Here is a 24,580-nt window from a genome sequence, read left to right as displayed (position 1 = left end):
GGAAGGTTTAGGCCTGGCAAGTGGGTACACTTGCCAAGTCGAATTTACAGTTAAAACTGCACACACAGACACTGCAGTGGCAGGTCTGAGACATGATTACAGAGCTACTTATGTGGGTGGCACAACCAGTGCTGCAGGCCCACTAGTAGCATTTGATTCACAGGCCCTGGCACCCCTAGTGCACCTTACTAGGGACTTAATAGTAAATCAAATATGCCAATCATGGATGAACCAATCAACCATACAATTTACACAGAGAGCATATGCACTTTAGCACTGGTTAGCAGTGGTAAAGTGCTCAGAGTTCAATAGCCAACAGCAACAGGTCAGAAAAAATAGGAGGCAGGAGGCAAAAAGATTGGGATGACCCTGCATAAGCAAAAAAGTCCAACAGGTGTCAAACACAAAAATAAAGATTATTAACACTGTGCTATCCACCATAGACACCCAAGTGTCTCACTAATTCTAACCACTATGGACTCCCTAACCAGACTCAGCACTACTGATCCACGCTTCTAGGATTCAGGAGGGTGCCACTGAGGTGAAGACACAGTGCAAAGGAGTCACCTCATTATAAACACGGCTCCCAGCGACTGTTTGAGGTGAGACGTGACGCAAACACACTGACATTGCGGTTTAAACCATTACGCTGCTGCTCCGCATAAGGCATTCTGGATCCCTGATAGCCTCCCCAACTTATTCATACGGGGACCCACTTCGCCATTCACCAGACAAATTGGTGAACCCCGGCAGGAATCGCTACCATGGTGAAACCAAAACCCACAAAGTCAACATTAACAGGCATGTCCATTTCTTCACCATCTTCTACCTTTTCCTCCAAGGAAAGTGCAAAAGAGGCCCTAAAACACATAGAAACCACCCCTAAAGTACACTCTACACAATTTGAAACCAAGACTTTGCTGAAAACCAGAATTGACATTATCTCACTTGAAGTCAATTTATTATATACTGAGCACTGTAAATTAGTGGATCCTGTGGATGACACAGAATCGTCAGTGACCACATTGCAACCTTCAGTACAGGGACTACAATCACAGATGAAGACGCGTAGTGAGGGGCGGCATCTTTGCACCGTCGCTGGAAGACACCAACAGAAGATCTAGGTGCAACAATATCCAAGTACTGGGATTTCCCGGGAAAGTTGCAAGGGTGACTGGTACCCTTTGAAAGTGGTAGCGCGAGTGAAGTACCCTACCACTTCCCAAAAAAACAAAATAAAGCACCTCCTCCCTCCAAAACCCCACATTAAAACGCTACGAACCTCCAAAAGCCCCAAATAAAATACTCCCTCCCTCCAAAAGCCCAAATAAAAACATAACCCTAACTACAAAATAAAACACAACCACTGCACTTACATGCATTACACATGTCAAATAAAATAAAATAAGGACAGAACTTACCCACTACTGCACATTCTCTTCAATGTTCTTTTCCTTCTCCGATGCATGAAGAGCTCCCCTAACCAATCCAGATGCTGCCCTCATGCTGTTAACGAGCATGATAGAAGCACCTGGATTGGATGGAGTGGGCTGGCTGTACGCTGGAGGCCTATGCTTGGACTCCACCTAGCTGCCTGAAGACAGCTGGGTGGAGAGCTTCAAAGTGTGCACGTCACTTTGTCCAGTGCAAAACAGCTGATCAAAGTGACATGCACACTTTGGAGCATCGATTCAGCCCTGCTTCAATCCTCTGCTGCCAAATAGCAGCAGAGGGCACGCCCAGCATGTCTCTGGGCTCGGGCTGGTGGTGCTGCTGTGTGTACTGCGCTGGTAAAAATAAAATGGCAATGAAACCTTTTCATTGTCATTTTATTTTTTCCTGCTTTACTCGCAGCGGGCGGAGGGGAGGGGGTTTGACGCTCCCACCCTCGAGAAGAAACTGCCACTGCACAAACGTGATGTACCGTTAGCCGTATTACGATTCCATGATATCCTATGGAAATCATAATACGGCAGACAGGATATATGTCATGTTTGTGGCGAAGTAACCCGTCTGCCAAGCTCTAAATCAGACTCTTTGTCTCTCCTAGTAAAGGTAGCGGCTGAACAATTGATTTTTACTTGGTGTGTCCTGCTTAATTGAGTTCCAAGTCTGTACCCCACACCACCACCCTGAGTAAGCCTTGGACCACTGTGCCTAGCTACCCTGTGGGAGAAGTGATACAAAAATGTACTTTGTTTCGGTTCAATAGTACAGTAAGGACCGGTGCAATATGGGTAAACGGCTTGTATTTTTACAGTCATAGCCCACTAACTCTTGAGTGCCTGGAGACTTCTACATAAGTTTCCACAGTATCCATGCACTGTCACTTACTCATTTATCTGTGTTGATACACTCAATTATACCACCTACCGTTGACTCATTATCACATTCGCCCACTAACACATCGACAAAATCACACAAAAAACGTACAAATCAATGAAGAATCGCTTTCACTTATGAACTAGCCATAACTATTGGTTTTGTCTATGCATGATTCAAATGGAGACGATTGTACAGCTCGTGTAAGACCTTATGGGTGTATTAGGCACCGAGAAGGCATCAAGCTTTTCTTTTCAAACAGTTCTGTGTTGCGCCTTATTTCTGATTAAAATGGACACTATTGTGTGGGATCTGATGCATCCCCTTACTGAATCATCACCAGCTGCTCAGTTTTGTTCACAGTAATTTCTGGCTGCAACAGGGTGTTAGAAAATGGCAGTAGTTTAGAACAGGGTGGCTAAATACGTATAGAGAGTCAGTACAAACAAGACAAAGTGACAGATGCTATCTAATTGTGGAATACATTCAAGTGAAGGTAGACGTGATAGCATGTCAAGCTGGAAAACACATTCTGAGCTGAAATGAGCGCAATTCTAAGCATTGTAGTGCCCTGTGGTTTGTTCGAACGGGTTGAATCATTCCATGAAATTGCTGTCAAAATGAGCTTTTAATAATACAAAAAGAGATAGCTACTCAACTATAATAATTTACTTCAATTAAGTGTGGACACCACAATGCATGCTGCAAGGAATCTGGAAAGCAGGAAATGGAACGTATTACATCTGACTAAAAACAATGAAAACAAGAAATGGCTTTTCGGCTCTCCTGAACTGTTCTGCTGAAAGGAGGTCAATAGCATAAAGAAGTCATTTATTCCAGCAATTAGATTTTTTGCAGAGCATAGTTCATTACATGAACGCATAAGTATCTTGACATAGCCTGCACACTATGAACAAAAGCTATTTTATAATATACTTAACACAGAATGTTTGCAATAGATTGTTGGTTGTGTATTGGTACTGCCTAATTTTGAAGTTTTGGTGTTTGACTCAACATTTGTTGTAAATATTTGCAACTATACTTATCCATGCTTGTGGAAGGAGATTGAGGTTTTCAGGTTTTTTGGAGGAAGATGTAAACATCTAGCATAAGAACTAAAATGCCCCCAAACATCGGCCTCAGTCATCAGCAGTCACATAGCATCTCGGTGACTGGCAGTATCTGTATTATGCAGGGCAGATAGTTTTTTGTCCCATAAAATATAGCTTTGTAATGTACATAAGGTAATGTAAGAGGACTTGTGAAGCTTGAACTAATCATCCGTGAAGGAATCCAGGCGCTAGCTTTACATAATTGATTTAAATGAAATTCTGCTAAAATTATCATTAATAAGGCTCATCACATCCAACACATAAACTACATATTACACGGCCAGTTATGAGCAAGACTGAAAATGATCAAAAAGTAATAATAAAAAAATGAACTGCTAATACCTGCCTTATTTCTGTAAAGTGAAATGCATTCTCCGTTTTCTCTATTAAAGAGAATATATTCTTACCTGACAGGAGACAAATATCATATCATCCTCTTCAATTTTCCTCTGGCTTGTTTGTTTTACATGATTAAACTTCTTGCTTAGTGCTGACTGGTCGCTCTTTGGTGTCCATGTTGTGCGGTTGTTTCTAAATTTTGATAGATTCGTCTCCAGTAAGCGTCTTTGCAGAATGTTATGTGGTTGCTAAGAAAAGGCATAAACATTTGGTAAGAACACTTTCAAATATATCAGTAATAGAAACATGCTCAAATGAACTTCCAAAAGGTGAAACACATTGAAGGGTGTGCAATGCCCATATGTTCTTCAATAGGCAGGTAAAGCTGGTAGTTCATCAGCTGAATTCTTTGAACCTGTCCTGCAACTGGAGGTCATATGCTTAGTAGAGTTTGTTTCAAAACTCTATTCTGGTATTGTTGATTTGCTGATACAATAAATATGTCATAGAGTCTCTCTCTTTCAAACCCACATGTTAAGTCCATTTAAGTTCTGGAAATGTGTATACTGTATATGGATGTTTCTGTGTTAATATGAATGATAAAATCTCTCTTGGGCACCTGCCTAACACAACTGTAAATCTTGATATGGGACTGCAGGCCGCACAGGTTCAAACACTCTTCAGGAATTGTACTTTATGTGGAGTATTATGTCATGTTAATAAGGCAAGTCTGAACATCAAACAAAATGCTCAAATGTTATTGCCTTCTACTGAAGGTATTATTGTTATTAGTTGCTCACACTACTAAATGACAAGAGCAGTATGATAAGAGGGAAGAGCAATGAGCCACAGTTTATGTCCTGAGTTGAAGGTGATGAGGCTCCCAAACGTCCCTTTCACAAACAGTCATACAGCCCTTCCCTCTCTGCTCCACACTTTTATTTGGATACAGGATGCTTAGAATGCAGGCAAACAGAAGTAGTTAATAGCATATTTTATTTTATGAGTTCTAGTTAAATCATTCACAGAATTGTATGGAAGGTGCTAATTCTGGGTCATCCATTTCAGTGCAAGGAAAATGCAAGCTTGTGCACAGGGAGAACCTGGTCCACTGTCACAACATAACATATAAATTAATGACTTATAACCTTAAGATAAACTCATGTTAATATTTAGGTTCTAAATTCAGTGATTTGTCCATAATAAAATAATCATGCTTGACAAACATTATACACCACTGCTGATTTTGACTCTGATAACTCTAGATTGACTCTGAACTCTCCGCAAATACATTTTCCATAGTATTTCAAAGAGTATAATTATTCTTCACAAAGGTCTATATATATATCAATACTTTAAGCAGGTTTCAACTTACAGTAAATGGCAAATGTATTTACTTACCATTGATGTCCTCCTGCAGTTTGGATTCATTGCTATCTATCTCTTGTGAAGTTTATAATTTACTCACGAGGACAAACCATAACACAAGAAAACAACAATGGATTACATCTAATTTCATTCAATATATTTTCTGGTCTGTGCATGTATAGTCTGCATTGCCTGATATTTATTTGCTCAGTGGAGACAGAGATCTCGGAGCGCTCACAAAGACACACAGGCAGATAGATACCCGCTACCACAGAAGTCGTCATTTTGTAAAGCTGCAATGAAACATAGTGGTTATATCTGAAATCGGGTAAAACTCTGACCTGATGATCCATAATGGTTCTCACAAAAGGATGACCTAGTCTGACTACATAAACACTTACTTCACTCTGTCTTTTGTCCTATACAAGACAATTCACTCCATAAATAGCACACCAACACACATGATACAAGATGGCACACCAGCATTAATGCGTATGCAGATCATTTACTCCTAGACTAGAAATAAAAGAGGGTTTCCAATTAAAAAAAGCATTATAAATATGGCCAAAAGTACATGGAGAGGTGCCAGAATATCGTCTGACATAAATATCAACCCACTGGAGTTAATAATAGAAAAAGTAGACCCCAGGGGATCTTTTTGTAAACTATATTTAGGACACAATATTTATGTCAGAGGGCATTTTTTTCATACTCTTTCTAAAATTAAACACACACAAGTATATAGAACACTAGTAGCAAATCCGAATATTCTAATACCTATGAAATAAAATGAAAATATTTTCCCTGGGGTTCAAGGAAGATAGCAAAAAAAAAAAAAAAAAAAAATATCGGGTTGGATTAGTTGCAGATACCATTTTGTAATTTATGTAAATAAGGTTCAGTGAGCTGCAAATAAAAAAAACCTCGATCCAAAACACTACTTGATTAAAAAACAAGTAATAGATCTTCAGCAAATAATCCCAAAACAGTATGGATCCTGAACATTCAATCAACAATATCAATGATACTGAATATAGAGAACAAAATATCAAAAATAAAATAAGGTAAATAAGCCTAGTTATTCTATTCCTAACTCAACATACATGTAACTACAAAATACACATATCTCCAAGGTACTTAGATGTGGAGTTAGACGAAATAAATCTATACTTCCATATAGGCAATTCCCTTTCAATATTTTGTCCCTTGATGTCCTCAAAATTAGTATGCCATGATACTGTTGGTGTTGATATTCAGTAGCACAGTCTCCTGAAACACATGTCATAGAACATTGGAACACAAACAGCTTTGGATCGAAAAATGAAATGTATTTTTTCAAGATTGTACTTTAATCCTTTTGCTGATTGCAAATGTTTTTATTGTGTACATTTTAAGTTGTTTGCCAACTCTGCTAAAGACTGGCTTCCTGTGGGCAGTGGGTGGGTTCAATAGCTAGACACACATCAGTGGGTTTCATTCCGCAGCAGTACACACACAGCTCGTGAACTAGAGCACCTGCAGAGAAGCTAAAATCTACGGGAAGAGCAAATTAATTTAAAACTCAGCCAGGTTTCATTTAAGATTAGGGCCATGCCTCTGTGACTAGACGAAAGCCTACACAACATTCCATTTTATGTTAAAAAAAGTCCCATTGGAATTCAAAAGTATTGTGTAAACGGGGCTACCAAGAAGGTAGAAGCTATATGAAAATCAATATGTGCTTGCTACTCACTAAGATCTTGATGTACTAAACATTTTTGTGGTCACAAAGCCGTGATTCACAAAATTGAAGGTTCTGCGATTTGAAGAACCTGACTCAAAATGTACATTACGAGCTACAAATGCCATTTGCAGTGTAGGCATTGCAAATCCTTGTGATTTTAAAAAAAGAGAGCACATGAAAGGGGCATCTCCCTTCATCTGCAATAAAATGGATCAATGGTTTTGAGCCACAATTGAGTTTGCAAACCACCGAACGGGCACCTCAAAGAGGCTGGTATCCATTTAGGAAGTGATGTGCAGCTTCCATTTTGTGAATGTTGTATGTTAGCATTTGGAGTGCAGATAGCAGGCAAAGAGACTGCACACTCTCTCTGATGTCCATTCACAATATACCTAGTTTGTTATACACTATAACCATTACCCCTTTAAAAAAGAGGGACTATCATGTTGACCTTTTGCACCTATGAATGCAAGAATGGAGTTTTTCTGTCGCTCACAATCATCCATCCCTGGGTTTGCAGGCATTTCGAGGTGTTCTAAATAGAGGAGAGTTTCTGCAAATACTACGAAATGTCATTTTTGTACTGTCATAGATTTGTACTCTCACAGCACAAAAATAATTTTGGGTCGAATCCCAGATGCTTCTTAACAATTGCATCAGCAGTGCTAATCGAGATAAGTAATCAGGTGCTGGATTCAAGACATTTTTAATCCTCCTGGTTATGTTATCACAACAGACAACTGACCATTACAATCAAAAGAAAAACGTGAAAGCTATGTTGGCACCAATACAGCGGAAATCAGGTCCAATCAGAGTGATAAGCGCCTTGAGACCCTAGCGGGTGAGTAGCGCGCTTTATAAATATTGTTGATTGATTGATTGATTGATTGAAATACACTCATCCAAGAAAGGTTTCTGATACAAGATTTATGGAGTGTCCTGCTGTATGAGAACATGTATATTGATGTACATCTTAAACGAAGGTGACAAGAGCTTTAAGTTGCATTTACTGGAACTACAGTTATGGTTTAGATAATGGGGAATAAAATGGGCGACACACTATAGTACAATTGAAGCCCTGAAGTAATATGCAAGTGGTATTCAACATGTGTCATCAAAAGGCAAAATGAGATAAGAGAGAGGTAAAAAAATAAATGCTGTGCTTCCAACAGGGGTAATTGTGAGCTTAAAAAGAAATATGTTTTACATACTAAAAAATAGAGAACAGAAATGCAAATGAATAAGTATATGATTTCAGGGGGTAGGTAGACTTCCCACCGCACAAAGATGGTGGTGCTGTGCTGAGCTCTTGAATGAGCAGAGCATTTCTTGGCCTCTGGGAACCACTGGAGTGAGTATACCTGATGTGGACAGTGATGAGTGTCAATTCCTGAGACGCTGGTGAGCCACCGTAGCTGTACTTTACTGTGCCAGCTCCTTTACGTTAACACGATTGTGGTTTAGAGAATCCTTGCTAGGCAATTATGCCAGGATCTTGTTGCCGATACTTGTGAAAATCTTAAGTCAAAGCTGCATACAGAGAAGTACTGTAAGGAATTTATTCATACTTTGAAAATAAACTTGAATAGTTTAAAGTGCCATTTTAGCGATAATCCTTGAAGAAGTATAAACTATATGTTTGTTGCACTTTTGATATTTAACTGTGTGTGGGGGTGTGTGTATAATTGTATACATTGTATAATGTTGTTAAGGTAGTGAAATATGTTTAGGGAAAGACAATTCATTGATATCAGTATAAATATTATACCCCTGATGAATATGTATTTACACTGCGGTTAAAGAAACAACCTTGAATATATAATTTAACTTCAGGGCATGTACTCCCATTACAGAAGATAGTTCTCTCATCATAAAGTGAGTGACATCATGACAAAACCTAAGGATACATTTTACTAACATTGTTATGTCTCAGTTAAAGCAACACTACACTTTCTTAAGTGTCCCAGGGAGTTTGAGGTACAGAGATCTTCTTTATAGTTATCTCATTTGCTAAAATAAAGAACGTTATGCACAGATATGTACTTAAGATATTAATTTTGGTTTTAGGTATCCACTGTGAGCGGCAGGTATCAGCCGCTGCAGAGCAGACACCAGTGCCCACCAGAGTGATGAGTCAGGTGTGTTTTCCAGTCTCCCTCTCCCTTATCGCATTCCCCTTTCTCTTGGTCTACTTTAAGCTAAACATCTCACAATGGCATAATGTTGACTGCGAACAAGGAGAAGTGTAGAAAAGTAGATCACTCACATTCGATCCGGATTTCAGCTTAGTGTATTCTCACATTTTTACAGAAATATTCATATAGAAAAATATTTTTGGTCACATTGATATATGTTACATCATTGACTCAGTCCTTTTGGTTGTAGCAATGATTTGATGTAAATTGAGTATAATGTTGTTGGCAGACAGACATGACATACGTTGGTATTAGGTTGTTTGCCCAAATATGAGATCTATCTTATTCTTCATTCTAATGATGACTGCGGTAAACAGCACATAAACTAATAGGTGCTATCTGATATATTTATTAGGATGCTCCTGTATGGCATAGCAGAGAAATTAAGATGAAGAATAATAGAAATCATAGGAACATAAGGGAATTTTCAAATGGGGTTACTCATTAAAATAATTTATATCATCATATTTTTTAACAGAGGAATAGGGAAATATAATATTTCTACACGCAGGCCTATAAAATGTTTTTAACTGAAAGATTGTAAGATTCAATTCATTTCCAAGCTGCACTGATTTGTTTCTTCTTCACCTATTGTAAAGAATTTAGATTCAAGTGATGACTAAAAACGTTTATTAGCATTTATAATTGAGTGTCTTTATAAAAGTGTCTCCAAGTGTAGAAGCTTTTTATACTTCATTCAAACCATTGGATGTGGCCTGGTGACTGGATTTAAAACTGTGTTTGAACTGATTCATGTGTTTTTTCACTCCTTGGTTTCAAGTAAGTTTGGTGGATTCCCTACAATACTTCTGATCCTTAGCTGTGGCACTCTCCTTCTCTTTCTATCAAGGAATGTGTATCCGTCAAGTCAACAACATGGAATACACCTACCCAGTTGAAAAGAAATGCAGAGCGACTATCTGGGTTATGACTGGCTCTCAGTACTGAGTGAGTGCTGGACAATGACATTTCATAAAATGCATGCTCTGTAAGAATGACCCTTCTTTTGGTGCATGAGTTGTATGCAAGAAAGTATCCTGAAACTGCCTCTGAAAATGACCTCCATTGCATTCATCAATATCATACAACTTCTGATGTCATTGAATTTGCGCCAATCCTACTAAAGGTCAATGCATCTACCAACGGTGAAGTGGACTCAATATGGTGGACTATTCTCGACGGTCGAGTCATCCTCAGCCAAAGGAGGTGAAGAACAATGCAATGTTACCACCTTTAAATGCCATGGAAATACAGGGTCTGTTCCATTGTGTTCGTCCATCTCCTTTACTTGCAATTGGTGTTAAGCCAAAAGAGCCAAATCACTGCATTACCCAAACATATGCCATCACCTCATGTGTTGCTGAAAAATCTCCTGGAAGGTACAGGGACCATATGACACCATCATTGAGCATGAACAAAGAATAAAATACCTATTCTATCTTCAACCCGGAGTGAAAAAAACTATTCTGACTTTTCTGACTCCAAATAAAGGAAAGGACTTTTTAAGCAGTTTTTGCACCTTTTTAATTAGGTCGAGCATAGCAGCACCCAAGCTCTGCTTTTCTGACGTGTTGTTATCTATTTGGACTTTTAACCATGCCCACCTCACGCTCATCACTATCGCTTGTTCATGGGGTTGCCCCTCAAAAATCCTTTGTTATCATTGGTAAATGCTTTACATTTGTCTTTTCATTGCGGCAGTTTGATTAGTGCCTTGGACATCTACCCTATTACATGGCTAATTGCACTTTTGCCAATATGCTTGACTGCAAGCGAACTTCTTTTTCCTTTTGTGTCTCACCTTTGCACTCATGCTCTTGGAGACCATGGTTCTTTGAATTGGCTCGCTTATGTGAAACTGGTTTACTTTTCAGTTTCCAATTTATGTGGCAAGAAAAGTCCAGTTAGGAGTTTACAACACTAATAGCTCTAACTGGAGCAAACGTGAGATACATTGCACTGCAAATGCTTGTTTTTTATCTGTTGCACCCAGCTGCATTATTTAAGAGCCAGCAATAATGCCTGGGTTGCGTACTTATCAAAATGCAATATATTATATCTTACAACTTCATGTTTTATATTCATTAATGCTTGCATTTTATTATCATGTTTTATATTAATTTGTGCTTCATGTTTCATACACATTTATGCTTGCACAGAATTATCATATCTATATAAAGCCATCTTTAGATTTCACACAACTCAAAATGAGTAATCACTACCCACAATCGGGGATGCTGTAAACACTGTGATAGACTCCATTAAAGTTAGGCTGTTACCCTATTGTTAAATGTTCTTGCTCCTCACTTCTTGTTTATTACCTTCAACCACAGGTGCCCTAGTTCTATCATGGCCCCTTGCTGACTAGATCTCACGGTTTTAGTAATGGCTGCTTTAAATAAACATATTGATTGAGTTGGCACATTTTGTGTCCTGATAGCTCAGCCTGTTAAGGCTCTCGTGTCTCCAAGCCCAGTTTTATTTTCTAATACAAGATAAAATCAGTGGTCAAACCCAATGTGAAGGCTAGGATTCGACCATTGACTAGGAGAGGTATTCACACTAAGATTATCACTAGAGGCCACTCCAGATTGCAGTATCAGCCAACCTCTGTCAGGGACTCTGTTCTGGAACGCATAGCAGAGGGTGCATTTTCACACAGAGCAAATTTCCTTCCACACTAGAGCTCTAAAAAAGGACAGTTGCATTGGCTGTCAACCGGTATGAGGTGCAATTATCTTTAAGAAACTGGAGAGGCAAGTTTGTCAATCAATGCTGTGCTAATATAGAGCAGCACTTAGGAATAGCTAGAGGGTACTAGGGTACTAGGAACTTTGTAAAACATGTTCGAAATGTTAATTTTATTCCCACTGTTTATGACATGCATAATTGCTTTCATATTTCCATGTAGTGTGTTTACTGTACACGTTTTCAGTACTAGATTAAGGCTCTTTGTTTAAACAAATCCCTCTTGATCCTTTTACTATGTGGGATTGCGTTGTTCAAGTATGAAAGATTTTTTCAATTACTGTGTGTCACTGGAACCAGGACTGATAAATAATGTGACAACCCTTCACGCGTGGGTTAGTGACAAGTCTGCAGTCCTAATGTGTTTCTTCCTAAGTTCTTGTGCTCATGGGATAGAAAACGAATCGCATGCAGATCTGGGAAAACCCAGAATTCATATCACAATTATCAAGAACTATTAATAGAACCCAACTACCATTTCTAGACTTGTCAATACAAGCTAAGGATGAGAGACTACACCTAGGTTTGTTCAAAACCAAGAGGAAAAAAATCTTCACTGAGTTTTAAAAGCCTCCACCTTCGAACACTCAGAGAGAAACTGGGCCGACCTTCTTACCTGTGATAAACAGGCAGACAACCTAATTGAAAGACTGAAAGACGCTATTGTGATTGACTAATCAAAAGGGCTTACAAGAGCATGAAATAATCATTTGGAAGAACATTTCTTGAACCTCGCATGAAAGGGAAAATAGGCAGCTTAAAGGAGTAACCATTTTCTCAATCGTTTTCGTCACAGCAAAAAATAAATAAACAATTCTGGATATAGGAGACTACCTCATTAGCGGACTGATTTTTTCTTTTAAACAGTAAAGAAACTAAAAAACAACTATGCGCTACAACGAAACCCAGGTAACATACAGATAGCTCTAAAAAAAGATCTCTGCGGTACTTGCCAGAAGCTCAAGGTAATTTTCTATGTGGCATGTGTAGCATTTGCCAACATACTGTACAACACCTAGCAATAAACTACAACTAGAGCTAAAACATGCTTGACAGCAACAATGACGTATCAGCTCTAATAGCAAGAATTTGATCTACATGACCATGTGCCCTTGTAAATTGCGATACATTGGAATGACCATGAGAAAGGTCAGCACAGGAACATTAGAACATAAAAGCAGCATTTGATGTGGTATATTCACACCTAAAGTGGTAGCCCGCTTCTTACACAAGGGTCCCTCAGAGAATGTCATTGAGTGGACAGTTGTAGGAAAATCAAACTACATGGAAAGTAACAACTCATTAACACACAGACTGTTACAAAAAGAGTAGGGATGGATATTCCACTTTTCCACATACAAAATGGGGCTGTATGACAGTGTGGAATGTAATACTATCTAGTTCTAATGTGAATATCATAAGGCATGTGGTAGTGATGAATACTCTCACTCCACAGGTATCTCACTGGGCACCTCCACACAAAATCATCGTCCACCCAAGGCCAATGACCGGAGGAACCTATGAGGGGGCAGGGAGTTGCCTCCATCCAAGACCACTTAATCCATTAAAGACCTCAACTGCTAAACCCTAAACATTTACCTTTTGCATGTAGCAACATTGCTTTGTTGTATGCACCTCGATTACTGAGTATGCGCCATATGTTATAATAGTTCTCTGTCCCTACAATCCCCATGAGCATTAGAGTGCATGAGATAAATGTACATATTACACAGTGAAGAAGTCATTGATAACCATGACGGGGAGAAGATGTACCTTGGTCCAAGCCAGCCACTGACATTGTTCCTTCGACAAACAGAAGAGTAATGGGCTGTGAATGCAGGAATGCAGCAGCAAGAGACAATCATACTATTCAACAGATCATAACTGAAAGCAAACTGCCAAAACAGATCTAATTGTATTGTACCAACTAATTTATACTGCACTGAGGGAACTGGTCTAATAACTGCATTTCAATACGCCCTATGTGGCTAGGACTTTAGAAAACAGCCCATCCTGGTAAGAACTACGGACATACCAAAGCAAAAAATCCACTGTGGATTTCCTTGTGAGTCATGAGTGTTGATGAATGTGTATGGTGGTTAATATGCTAATTGTGACCACACAAAGAGTAATCGTGTGTTGCAATAGAGAGAATCTAAATCCATGAGAAGTGCTCCAAGGATGTAAATCAGCCACTTGAGATGGCCAATCGCTGTAAAAAAAAATAATTTTCCCTATACCGTCCAACAACCATAAGGTGTTGGGATGGAAAAGTCCCTTGTTTGGTGATGGGCGTGCACCCCTGCCCTGAGTGGCCAAAATGATGTCTGGATCCCTGACCATGATTTTTGTTGTCATAGGCGAACAAGAAACGTGTGCACGACATGACATAGGCCTGTCTCACGGACTGAGGCCTTTTTTGACTGAGATGTTGCCAAGCTGGCCTACTGAAGTCATGGAGGGAATCAATCATTGTCCCACTTTTAAAAAAGGGAGATAGACACAGCCCCACTTGTTGCCGTCCTATCTCTCTTCTAGATTTGATGCTGAAAGTGGCAGCTCCCGTTATCTTGAACAGACTACAGGAATGGGCCCAGGATAAGAATATCGTATCGGACTTACAGTACAGGATCCAGGAGGGAACAGAGTCTGAACCTAAGCATGATGATCGAGAAATATACCACCATCAAACAAGGAAGATTGTACCTGGTCTTTGTTGACTTAACTGATGCCTTTGACTAATCCATAGCAAATTATGGGCAATCATGGGGAGCATGGGTATAGACCTAGCGAGCTTACAGTTTCTTAGGGAAACATATCATGGATGTAGCGCCAGAGTGCGATATGGACTAAAGGGCGAATGTACCCAGCCTTTTAGAATAGAGAGGGTTGTAAGGCATTGTTGTGTCAAGGCACCCTTTCTGTTTTCCTTATACATCAATAGTCTGGGTAACGTATTATCTGCTAATTGTAACAACCTACCCCAAATAGGGCCCAGCCCGTTCTCGCCCTTTTATATGCTGATGATGCTGTTCTTATGGTGCAAACCCCCCTTGCACTGCAACAGCTACTACCATTCTTTGTGTCCTATATGGAGGAACTGGGGCTACTAATTAATAAAAGCAAGACATTTGCTATGAGGTGTGGGAAAGTGCTACCGAAAACCCCCAGCTTCATGATAAAAGATACTGGAATTGATTACGTTACGTCCTTTCCCAACCTGGGGATCATGTTTGACGTAAAAGGAACATGGTGTACGGCAATTAGAACCAGAGAGCTTCACTTGGAGAAAACTGTTGCAGCCCTGCGCAACTTTGCTTGCAAAATTGGTAAGAAACCCCCAAGGGAGATACTAACAGTGTATAAGGCTAAATGTTTGTCAACAGCCATGTATGGGGCAGGCCTCTGGGGGCACGTAAACCATGACTCCATCCAGCTGACAGAGAATGCCTTCCTGAAGTACCTTCTTTCTTTCCTACAGAGTAGTCCATCATATGTATGCCACTCAGAACTAGGGGTCTCGCTCATTTCTAACCTAGTAAAAACTCAACCGATTTTGCAATGGCACAAGATATGGACTTCTGAGTACACCAAGCTGAACCAAGAGATTATAGGGGACTGTCTTAGGTCCTCTCACGTAGAAAGAGTTCAATGGTTGGGATATGTAAAAAACTTTGAGTGACCTAGGACACCTAGATTACTACCAGAAACCAGAAACACTACAAGCTGTCACATGAAAAAACCTGAAAAAAGACTACTTGTCACACTTAGAAGAAGTCTATCTGTTGAGCTGCTTAAGCCAAGTGTTCTTAAAAACCAATTGCTTTTTAACCTCACTTGGCATGCAACTATACCTAAAGGACGTGAGCGATGAACAACATAGATTTGTTTTAACCAGGGTTAGGCTAGATTTTTTCCATCACTTGGTGAGTTTTCCAACCGGAAATGACTGGTCGAGGCCCATGGACAAATGCCGTGTGACATGGCTACTAAGCAAAGTACTTTTCATACGATTCTATTTTGTACTTACAGTCTTTACCAACCGTATACATTTGCAACATCATGTCTAACTTTTTATGGGCCATTCTTAGACACAGGAAATTAATACATTTTAACAGTGACTGAGAAGTAAATTCTATATCTATAGCTGTATGTGACCTGTTGGGTGATCCTAACTATTTTATTATTGTGCTATTATTGTGCTTTTATGCTGTAACCCTGAACATAATATATATCTTTTTAAAATATTTTTAGAATAGTTTTTAACTACAAAAACCCTGTATCTTACATTTTTATTTGGTCCTAACACCATGTATTATGCCTGAGTTCTAGTGCTTTCTTTTTTTTTCTCTTAATGTTGATTTGTGGCTAATGTATTGCTCTTGTTTTATGCACATATGCTTTTATGACATTCGCTTTCGAATAAAGCTCATTTTGTTGATTGAGTGAGAGGATAGACCAAGTCATTAACCTTATAGTGGAGAAAGGCTACTACTTTGCTAGGAGTTAAGCAGCACAAGCATGTTGATGACAACATATTGTGCATATTGTGTAGTAATTAGTGGGAATGAACAGGCATTTTCAAATGTGTCACTGGAGTGATGCCTACAGGCTCCCTTATTTAAAGTTTTGCTGCTGTGTGCTTAACTCACCCTTGGCCTACATCGGTTTGGTGTCTAGATCTGCACAGTGCACTTTTGTTACACATGTGCTGAGTATATGCATGTATGTGAATGGTACAATACATGGGAGATGTAGTACTGTGCAGGCAAGTGTGTTATATGCATGTGGTGGGTGTATCTGTGCCAGGGTTAACAAGGGGAACATGAGGCGATAGAGGAATCCCCTTGCACAGATTTGTGTATTGCTGCATTCCTCTAAGCTGGGTGGAAAATACTAGAGGAAAGGTACACTTCAAAGAGTGCTTCAGGGAGAGGTCACTGGGAAGGGTCTGGGTGCATATCAGGAAGGAGATGGACGAATAAGAGAATCATAAAGAATCGGGCTAAGGCCCTGAGGTAAACTATTGATACACATATTACTATGATTGACATCCAGCTATGAACCTCTAGTCACTCCCATGGCTTGTGAGGTGAGACTATCAGCCTGATGTGACAGGCTGCTTACATGAGGAAGGGCAGGGCAGAGAGCAGGACACCTCAAAAGGAAGCAGAACCCCAACATAAACGTCAGAGACTCATACACAAAATCACATTTGGTGTCTGGAAATATGAAAATGTACTATATTAACGGGAGCTTGAGGCCCCACAAACTGTCAACTGTCAAGCATCCAGTTGGGCTGTGCAAGGAGGAGAAGTTCTGCGAGACTTCTGCCTGTGACCAAGACTGGGGATCAAGGCCTGCCAGTCTCCCAGCTGGATGAGTGGACACCCCCCAGGGAATCCGAGACCACCTGCCCCTTGAGCCTGGAGCACCAGTGCCTGCCTGTTTGACAGGGTAAAGTCAGCAACCCCGGGATGTCAGAGGAGGGCTGCCATGAAGTGATCTGTGAATTCTGTTGCATCAGTCGGATCGTTTCCCTAGTGCAGGTTTGAAGTCAGCGACCTCATTTGCCAGATGGAGCCGACGTGGCGATTGCTGTTGTGGGATTCGGGCTATAGTGCGGTTCCGAAATAAGGATGATGACCCTGAATGCCAGGGGGGACCTCCGGGATAAGAGGAGGAGCGTGATCTGATCGAGACCTTGTCCTGAGGACCAGGAGCATCGCATTCCACCCTGCCCCCCACTTGTATCCCAGGAAACTTAGCGGCATTGGAGGAGCACCAATTACACCCCAGTGTCTCCCTCCACAGGACTGCATGAGAGGAACTTGAGGACACTGAAGGGCCGCATGTGGAGAACTCACCAGAAGCCAGAATTCCCCCAAGGAGGCACACTCAGACCAGACTCCAGTTGTGCAGATCCTGCTGGTGCGGCTCAGGGTGATTTACGGCCCAGTCAGGGAACTGGCCTGTCATATAGAGCTTCAGCGCTGGCACACTTTTCACTTCAATAAAGAGAATGGGACTCCTGAGACTACTAGTGGGGCTTAACCTGAATGGTGTCTCTAGTGAATGGGGAATAACCACTAGTGAGAGGGGAATGGGACTCAGGAACCCAATTGTTTAAACACTAGAGCCCTGACCTCAGGGGACTGTGTATCATTTGTGAATGCTATATTTTACTTTGTGTTTGTATATACATTTTTCTTTTCTCATAAAAGCATTTGACTGGGCAATCATGTATTTCTGCTGCTGAATGTTCTTTGAGTTGTGCGCCTGTGTTTACCCTTTGTGACCTGTTTAGACCCTTGTGACCCCCCCGTGAAGCCTTGGACTTCTCGACACGCTCTACCACCGAGAGTCAAGCGCTGAAGGGACACTTGGCCCAGTTGCTCAGGACCCATATTAGTTCTGGCCCCAGGACATCAGGAGTCAAAGGCTTTCAACCTCATGGTTGGGCCCAGTAGCTCCTGCTTGCCCTCTGGCCCTCAGAACGGGGTTCTGTTATAAGGCAGGGACTATCAGACTTTTCAGGTAAATGATAAAGGAAAGACTGGTCCTGATGGATGCCCGACTCATTGTGGCATGTAACCAAGGACAGAAACCTTTTGGTCTTGTAATGTAGACATAGAGGGTTCTAATTACACCTCATCTACCTTTTTCTTTTAAAGTTTTGCTTGCAATGCACCAATGCAAAATCTAGCATGACCCTATGCCCGTTTCAAGACCCCTATTATAGCCATTACTCACAAATATACCCATAGATAACTCATGGTGAGCGCCCCACAACATTGTTTTTAGGTGAAAAAGCAGCCTGTGATGAAGCATATTACTAAAGGCATGATTACGATTTTGGCGGATGGGATACTCCGTCACAAACGTGACCAATATCCTGACTGCCATATTACAAGTTCCACTATATCCTATGGATCTTGTAAAACAGCGGGCGGGATATCTGTCACATTTTTGATGGAGTACCCCACCTGCAAATGTCATAATCAGACCCTCTGTGTGGGTGAAGGGTCCCCATCCTATTTTTCAGGAAAACAAAGCACAGGTCCTCAGTATCAGTTGCATGCAACAACTGCAGCTCATCTTCTTTGCGGTAAAAAAAAAATCAGACTAAATTTCTCCAACGTTAAGATATCTTCACTGGCTGGCTGTACAAGAAAACGTCTTATAACGCACTACCTATAGTCTCTATAAGGCGGTATATGTGCAGGTTTATTATGGCTCCATAATTATGATTTGGTTCAGGCTGTGATTTTGCTTTGTTAGAGAGTGGTTAGTTCTATTTTTAAATAATCAGAAATAATGCCACTTATAAGAGAGTGGTCCATTAGGTTACTCCATGCTTTAAAGAAGATGGTTACGTTTTTTTTTTACTATTGTTCCATGTAGTAAAAAGTTGGTTCCAAATTTTCAAATAATTTGGTTGGTTGTTCTGTTGAGATTGACAGGAAATTGTCCCAGGTGATGTGTGAAAGGGAATGGGGAGTGCATGAAGTACAGCTTCGACTGTTTGTAGCATTATTGATTCTTTGATGGATTTGATTTCATTGATAAATAATTTCTGGACCTATAGGCATTTGTCATTGAAGTGGGTGGGAATTATTTCTGTTTGTGTTCACGATTAGGATTTATTGGAATCTTTTGGATTGATGGGATTTTTTATGTTTTTTTAATGCACTTGGTCTTGCTAGATGGAATTACTTTCTTTTATTTTTTGGCTGCCTTGTGCATTGAACGTAAACTGGAATATTTGTTTGCTATCCACTTTTGTTCTATTTTGTAGAGGTTTTCCTTTTTTACTAGTATGCCCACAATGTACCATGGGTGTTTCATACCTTGTGATGTTCATCTTCGTTAACAGGTTGTTCTGTTGGCAGTACTTCCAATGATCATATTGTAGTCTTCAAATGGGATATTCACTTCCTGATATTCTTCACTATTTGAGAGCTCCATTTTGATAGTTTGAGCAAGGGCTGCTACTGGAATGCAGAAAACGTTTGTGAAAGTTTCAGTATGGGGTTGAATAATATTAGGATCTTTTTGAAAATGGATGTTGATGGTAATGATGAGATGATAGAACCATTACACTTCAAAACGTTTCTTAAATTCCATATTTCTGATGGTAGAGATGACAAGGTATGCAATGCATTTTGGCAACGATCAGAGCTGCTACAAATCGTTTTGTATAAAGACATTCTGGAAGGATCCGGCAAGGGCATTGTTATTATTTCCCCAAATAATATTGAAGACTCTGATATGGAGATTTGGAAATTAAACATGTCAGAGGTGGTATAGTCATTTAACTAGTCTATGAGGTGTTTATTTGATTTGATAATCATTGAGAATCGTTGTACTATGTGTGTATATACATATATATATATATATATATAAATATATATATATATATATATATATATATGTATATATTTATATATATATATACAGATATATATATATATATATTTATTTATATATATATATATATAAATATTTTACATATTTAAAAGATAAAGGAGATGAATTATGAAACTATATCTAAGGAAGAATACAAATATTTGATGTTATACGGTGAATCTCTTAGTTTGTCTAGATTAACTATTTAGGGAAAGATATCAGATCATAATTATAAACCAATTTATGAACAAATAACAGTTTGCAAAAAAGATTTAGCACTGTAGAAAAAGGCATAGAGGGTGCGCTTGTGAGTTTGCGAATTATTTAAAGCCCATTAAAGTATTTAGAAAATTTACACCTTTGGAGTGCGGTTCTTTCCTTGCGAAGCTGAGGAATTTGTGTGAATAAAATAAACGGGTGTCCTGCTGTTAAATCTGCACCACGTGGAAAGAAAGTGCACCGGAGCACGCCTCTACAGGACAGCATTCCTTGGATTGGATATATATATATATATATATATATATATATATATATATATATATATATATATATATATATATATATATATATATATATATATATACATACACTGGAAGATGAAGGATCACAAGAAAACAACAGCCAGCCAGAGCAAAAATCTGGATCTCAAAGGATGCAATGAGTCACAAGAAAATGTAATATCCAAAAAAGAATTGACTCAAACAGATGATCTCACCAAAGAACAAAAATATATTTCTACTACAGCGTTTCAGCTTCCACCTTCCTTAAGTAGCACAAGATGGTTTGCTCAGTGGCTGCACCGCTGACACTGCTGGATTTTCAAAAAGCATCATGATTGAAGATTCCAATTGGAATGTGGAATCAATGCAGTCCTGAGAACTCTTCAGATATGCAGGAATCAAGTGGTGTTGTCAGTGATGTCCAGTCAATCTGGAAGCAGTGATTTTAAACAGTACATCGAGAGATTTTCTCTGATGTCCAGTAGTTCTTTCTTTAAAACATTTTCCACGGGGAAAATCTTCAAATCTGATAATAAATGGTCCACAAGATTAAACTGATTGGCTACAGGCTGGTCAAGTTTCTTGTTAATTATTGCTGAATTGTGGTTCCTGAATCGTGTATGCAGGCCATTCACTGTTTGACCTACATATTGCTTTTTACAGCTTTGACGTTGGCACTCAATCAAATAAATAATGCATGTTGAGCGACATGTAAGATGTTGTTTTATTCCATAGGTCCTTCTTGTAACAGAGCTAGTTACTGATGATGTTTGTAAAAGGTATTCACATGTGATGCACCTTTTAGAATCACAGCAATGAACTCCTGCATTTGTTACAGCTTGCTTAAGTTAAGCTCTCACAATAAGCGATCGTAAATTGGGATCTCTGCGGTGAGCAATGACTGGCGGTTTTGCAAAAAGCTTTTGCAATTTTTCACAAGTGGATAGCAAGGGAAAAGTTGTTTGTATTTTATTTCTGTAATTAGGAGCTGATGGATGCTAGTCAACCACAAATGGGATTCTGTCACTTTTGTTTCTTCTGTTGGTATTCCAAATAATAGCTTCCCTGAGTAACTGCAAAGACTTGTCAATTCTTTTGCAGAATTATATGCATATTATATGGAGTTATAGGTATTGGTGGGGCTTCATTGTATATATAGAGAGACTGGAGTAAAATATTCCTAGAAGGAAATAAAGATGACTAGGATGACACTAAGGGCCTGATGCCACCAGGGTCGTGGTGACGGTCTGACCTCCGCCAAAGCGGTGGTCCGACCGCCACATTATCACCCAGGTGCTGGAGCACACTACGCATCGCAGCATTGCCGCCGGCACAATTATGAGCCTGCGTCAATGTTGTGGCCTGTTTCCCACTGGGTCATTGGGTGGAAACAATGTTTCTGCCTGTTGACGCAGCAGAAACTCCTAATGGGGCCAGTGGGAAGGTGGCCGCACTGGCGGCAACCTGACTGCGGGACTTCGGCGGACAGTGAAAACAGTCCGCCTGTCAACATCAGGGAGGTGCGCCCTCTACGGGCGACTAGAACGCAAAAACCTAACAATTTCAAGCTAACATAATTTATGCATTGTGCTGATATGATGTTGTTTAACCTTTTGCATTGCAGAGTTTAATCCTGAAGACTTATGTTCAGCATGCATATAAATACTGTTCACATGTAATGTACTGCTGCAGGCTTTCAGACTGTGTCAGGGTGTGTTCCCCTTCCAGGGCCTTCTAGAAGGTTTCCCTGCAGCATGCCTGGGTGTGGTTGGTGGGCTGGGCTAAGACTCTATAAAAGGGAGCCAGCCCAGCGCCACGTGCTCACTATTCAGAGGTCCTGGTGCAGAGCAGCAGCAACTTCCTGAGCTCCTGTTCCGGAGGCCTACCTTGATCTTCCAGGCCTCGCCGTTTCACTTGGCTCAGTGATTCTTGATCAGGGCGGTAAGACGGAGGTCGGGCTGGGCCCCCGATCCCGTTCTCAAAGTATTTTGAGTTCTTGGGCCTAATTAATATGATAAATCTATTTGCTCTTGTGCATGTGAAAGTGCGCTTGATATTTAATGGCATTTGCAGGCTGACATTTGAATCGGCTAGACGCGCGATTCTTTGCTTGTGTGTAACTCTTGATATTCATTGTGCGCTACCATTTTATGGCATTTACAAGGTGGCATTCGAATCGGCAAGATGGGCGATTCATTTCTCGTGCTGAATTCATGTTATTCATTGTGTGCTACCATTCCTTGGCAGTTACATGGTGGCATTCGAATCAGCAAGACGCGCGATTCATTTCTCGTGCTTTAACCCTTGATATTCATTGTGCGCTACCATTCCTTGGCAGTTACATGGTGGCATTCGAATCGGCAAGACGCACAATTCATTTCTCTTGCTTTAACTCTTGATATTCATTGTGTGCTAACATTTCGTGACAGTTACATGGTGGTATTCGAATCGGCAAGACGCGCGATTCATTTCTTGTGTGTAATTGATGTTATTCATTGTATGCTACCATTTTCTGACATTCATATGGTGACCTTCGAATCGGCAAGCCGCACGATTCCTTTGCTGTGTTTAAAATCACGGTGTTCATTATGCGCTACCATTTTAAGGCATTTGCTTGGTGGCTTTCGAGTTGGCAAGACGCATGATTTATTTCTCAAGTCTAATTCATGTTATTCACGGTGCACAATCATTCTATGGTATTTACAACCTTTGTACAAATATGCAATGTGAGCAATTCATGTTCCTGCAATTTTGAGAGAACAAAAAAGCTAGAGTTCTAGATGTAATGTTGTGTGTACATAATAAGTTTCTCAAACACGATTCATTTTATGGTTTAGAAATCATTCAGATTATTTCCTGATCCTCATGCAAAAGATAATACTTGAATTGGAAAGTTGCATTTAACCTTTCTTGATTCCCTCACAGGTATCCAGACCTCTTGAAGCATAGTCATTTTAAGTCTATGCTTAGGTTGTCCATGTTTTCAGAATGACAATGCTTAAAGTCAGAGCCTAGTATTGATTAATATGATATAATCTTGATATTCTGTGTTTTAACCTTTTTGCTTCCTACAGGTCTCCTTCCCAGCTGGTCCCTTCCTAATCCCCTTTTCCCCACTTGGACACTCTTAGACTCTGTGACAATTCTAATCAGAGTATTGGAGCTGTCTTGTGGTGGAAGTGTTGGGAACGTGCACAGACTCCGAGGATCTGGTAACTCTGACACCACCGAAGTCAAAATGACCCCCTAAATGTTATCCTTAATTGATTTAAGGGTTTCAGATGTATCTACAAGAGTACAGCCCTTGGTCACAGCAACTATTACATGTAAATTCATCTCTGTGTTACAAAGAACTCCATATTTTGAATTTGATGCCTAAAATAGAGAGGGAGAGGGAGAAGCCTTCCTCTGCATCAGTGCACTCCTTCCAATTAGAATGGCTCCTTTCCTCAAGCATACATTAATTGCCATAGTTGATATTATCTTCTGACTCCCACGGAAAGTCTAAGGCTAAAACAAAGTGACCAAAACTAAGTGCACCTAGTGGATGACAAATCTGGAAATGAATTGGCTATATGAATAGGAGTTTGATTATTGAAACGTAGGAGTGTGGGACAGACAATGAAATAAGAGATTGCTTTGCTTATGATAATTCTTCTACCATTTTCTATAATTTCAAACACCATTGAAGAGAAATGGAAAAGCAGTTGCAGTCTTTTTCCTCACCCAAGCTAGAGGAAAAGTGCTATTTCCATTCTAGGGCCGTACCCACAGGCTACCTTAGGAAAACTTAGTCTGCATCTATTGATTCGAGGAAACTAATATATTTTCTAAAACCCTGGGTATATTACTGATCAATTTGAC

General features: G+C 39.9%; 1 protein-coding gene across 2 annotated transcripts in view; it reads right to left on the bottom strand.

Moving 5' to 3' along the window:
* The window catches only part of NRIP3 (nuclear receptor interacting protein 3), a 294,860-nt gene that overhangs the window by 191,466 nt on the left and 78,814 nt on the right, over positions 1-24,580 (bottom strand). For both annotated transcript variants that reach the window (XR_011201434.1, XM_069223652.1), the window contains exon 2: positions 3,842-4,021. Coding sequence is in view for 1 of the 2 variants with exons in the window: in XM_069223652.1 (XP_069079753.1) it covers positions 3,842-4,021 (180 nt within the window). In the remaining variant the exon portion in view is untranslated. The remainder of the gene's footprint in view (positions 1-3,841; positions 4,022-24,580) is intronic.

This window comes from Pleurodeles waltl, chromosome 3_1 (genome assembly GCF_031143425.1).
Source record: "Pleurodeles waltl isolate 20211129_DDA chromosome 3_1, aPleWal1.hap1.20221129, whole genome shotgun sequence".
In the NCBI taxonomy this organism is placed as follows: domain Eukaryota; kingdom Metazoa; phylum Chordata; class Amphibia; order Caudata; family Salamandridae; genus Pleurodeles; species Pleurodeles waltl.
This window is presented reverse-complemented; position numbering and strand designations above follow the sequence as displayed.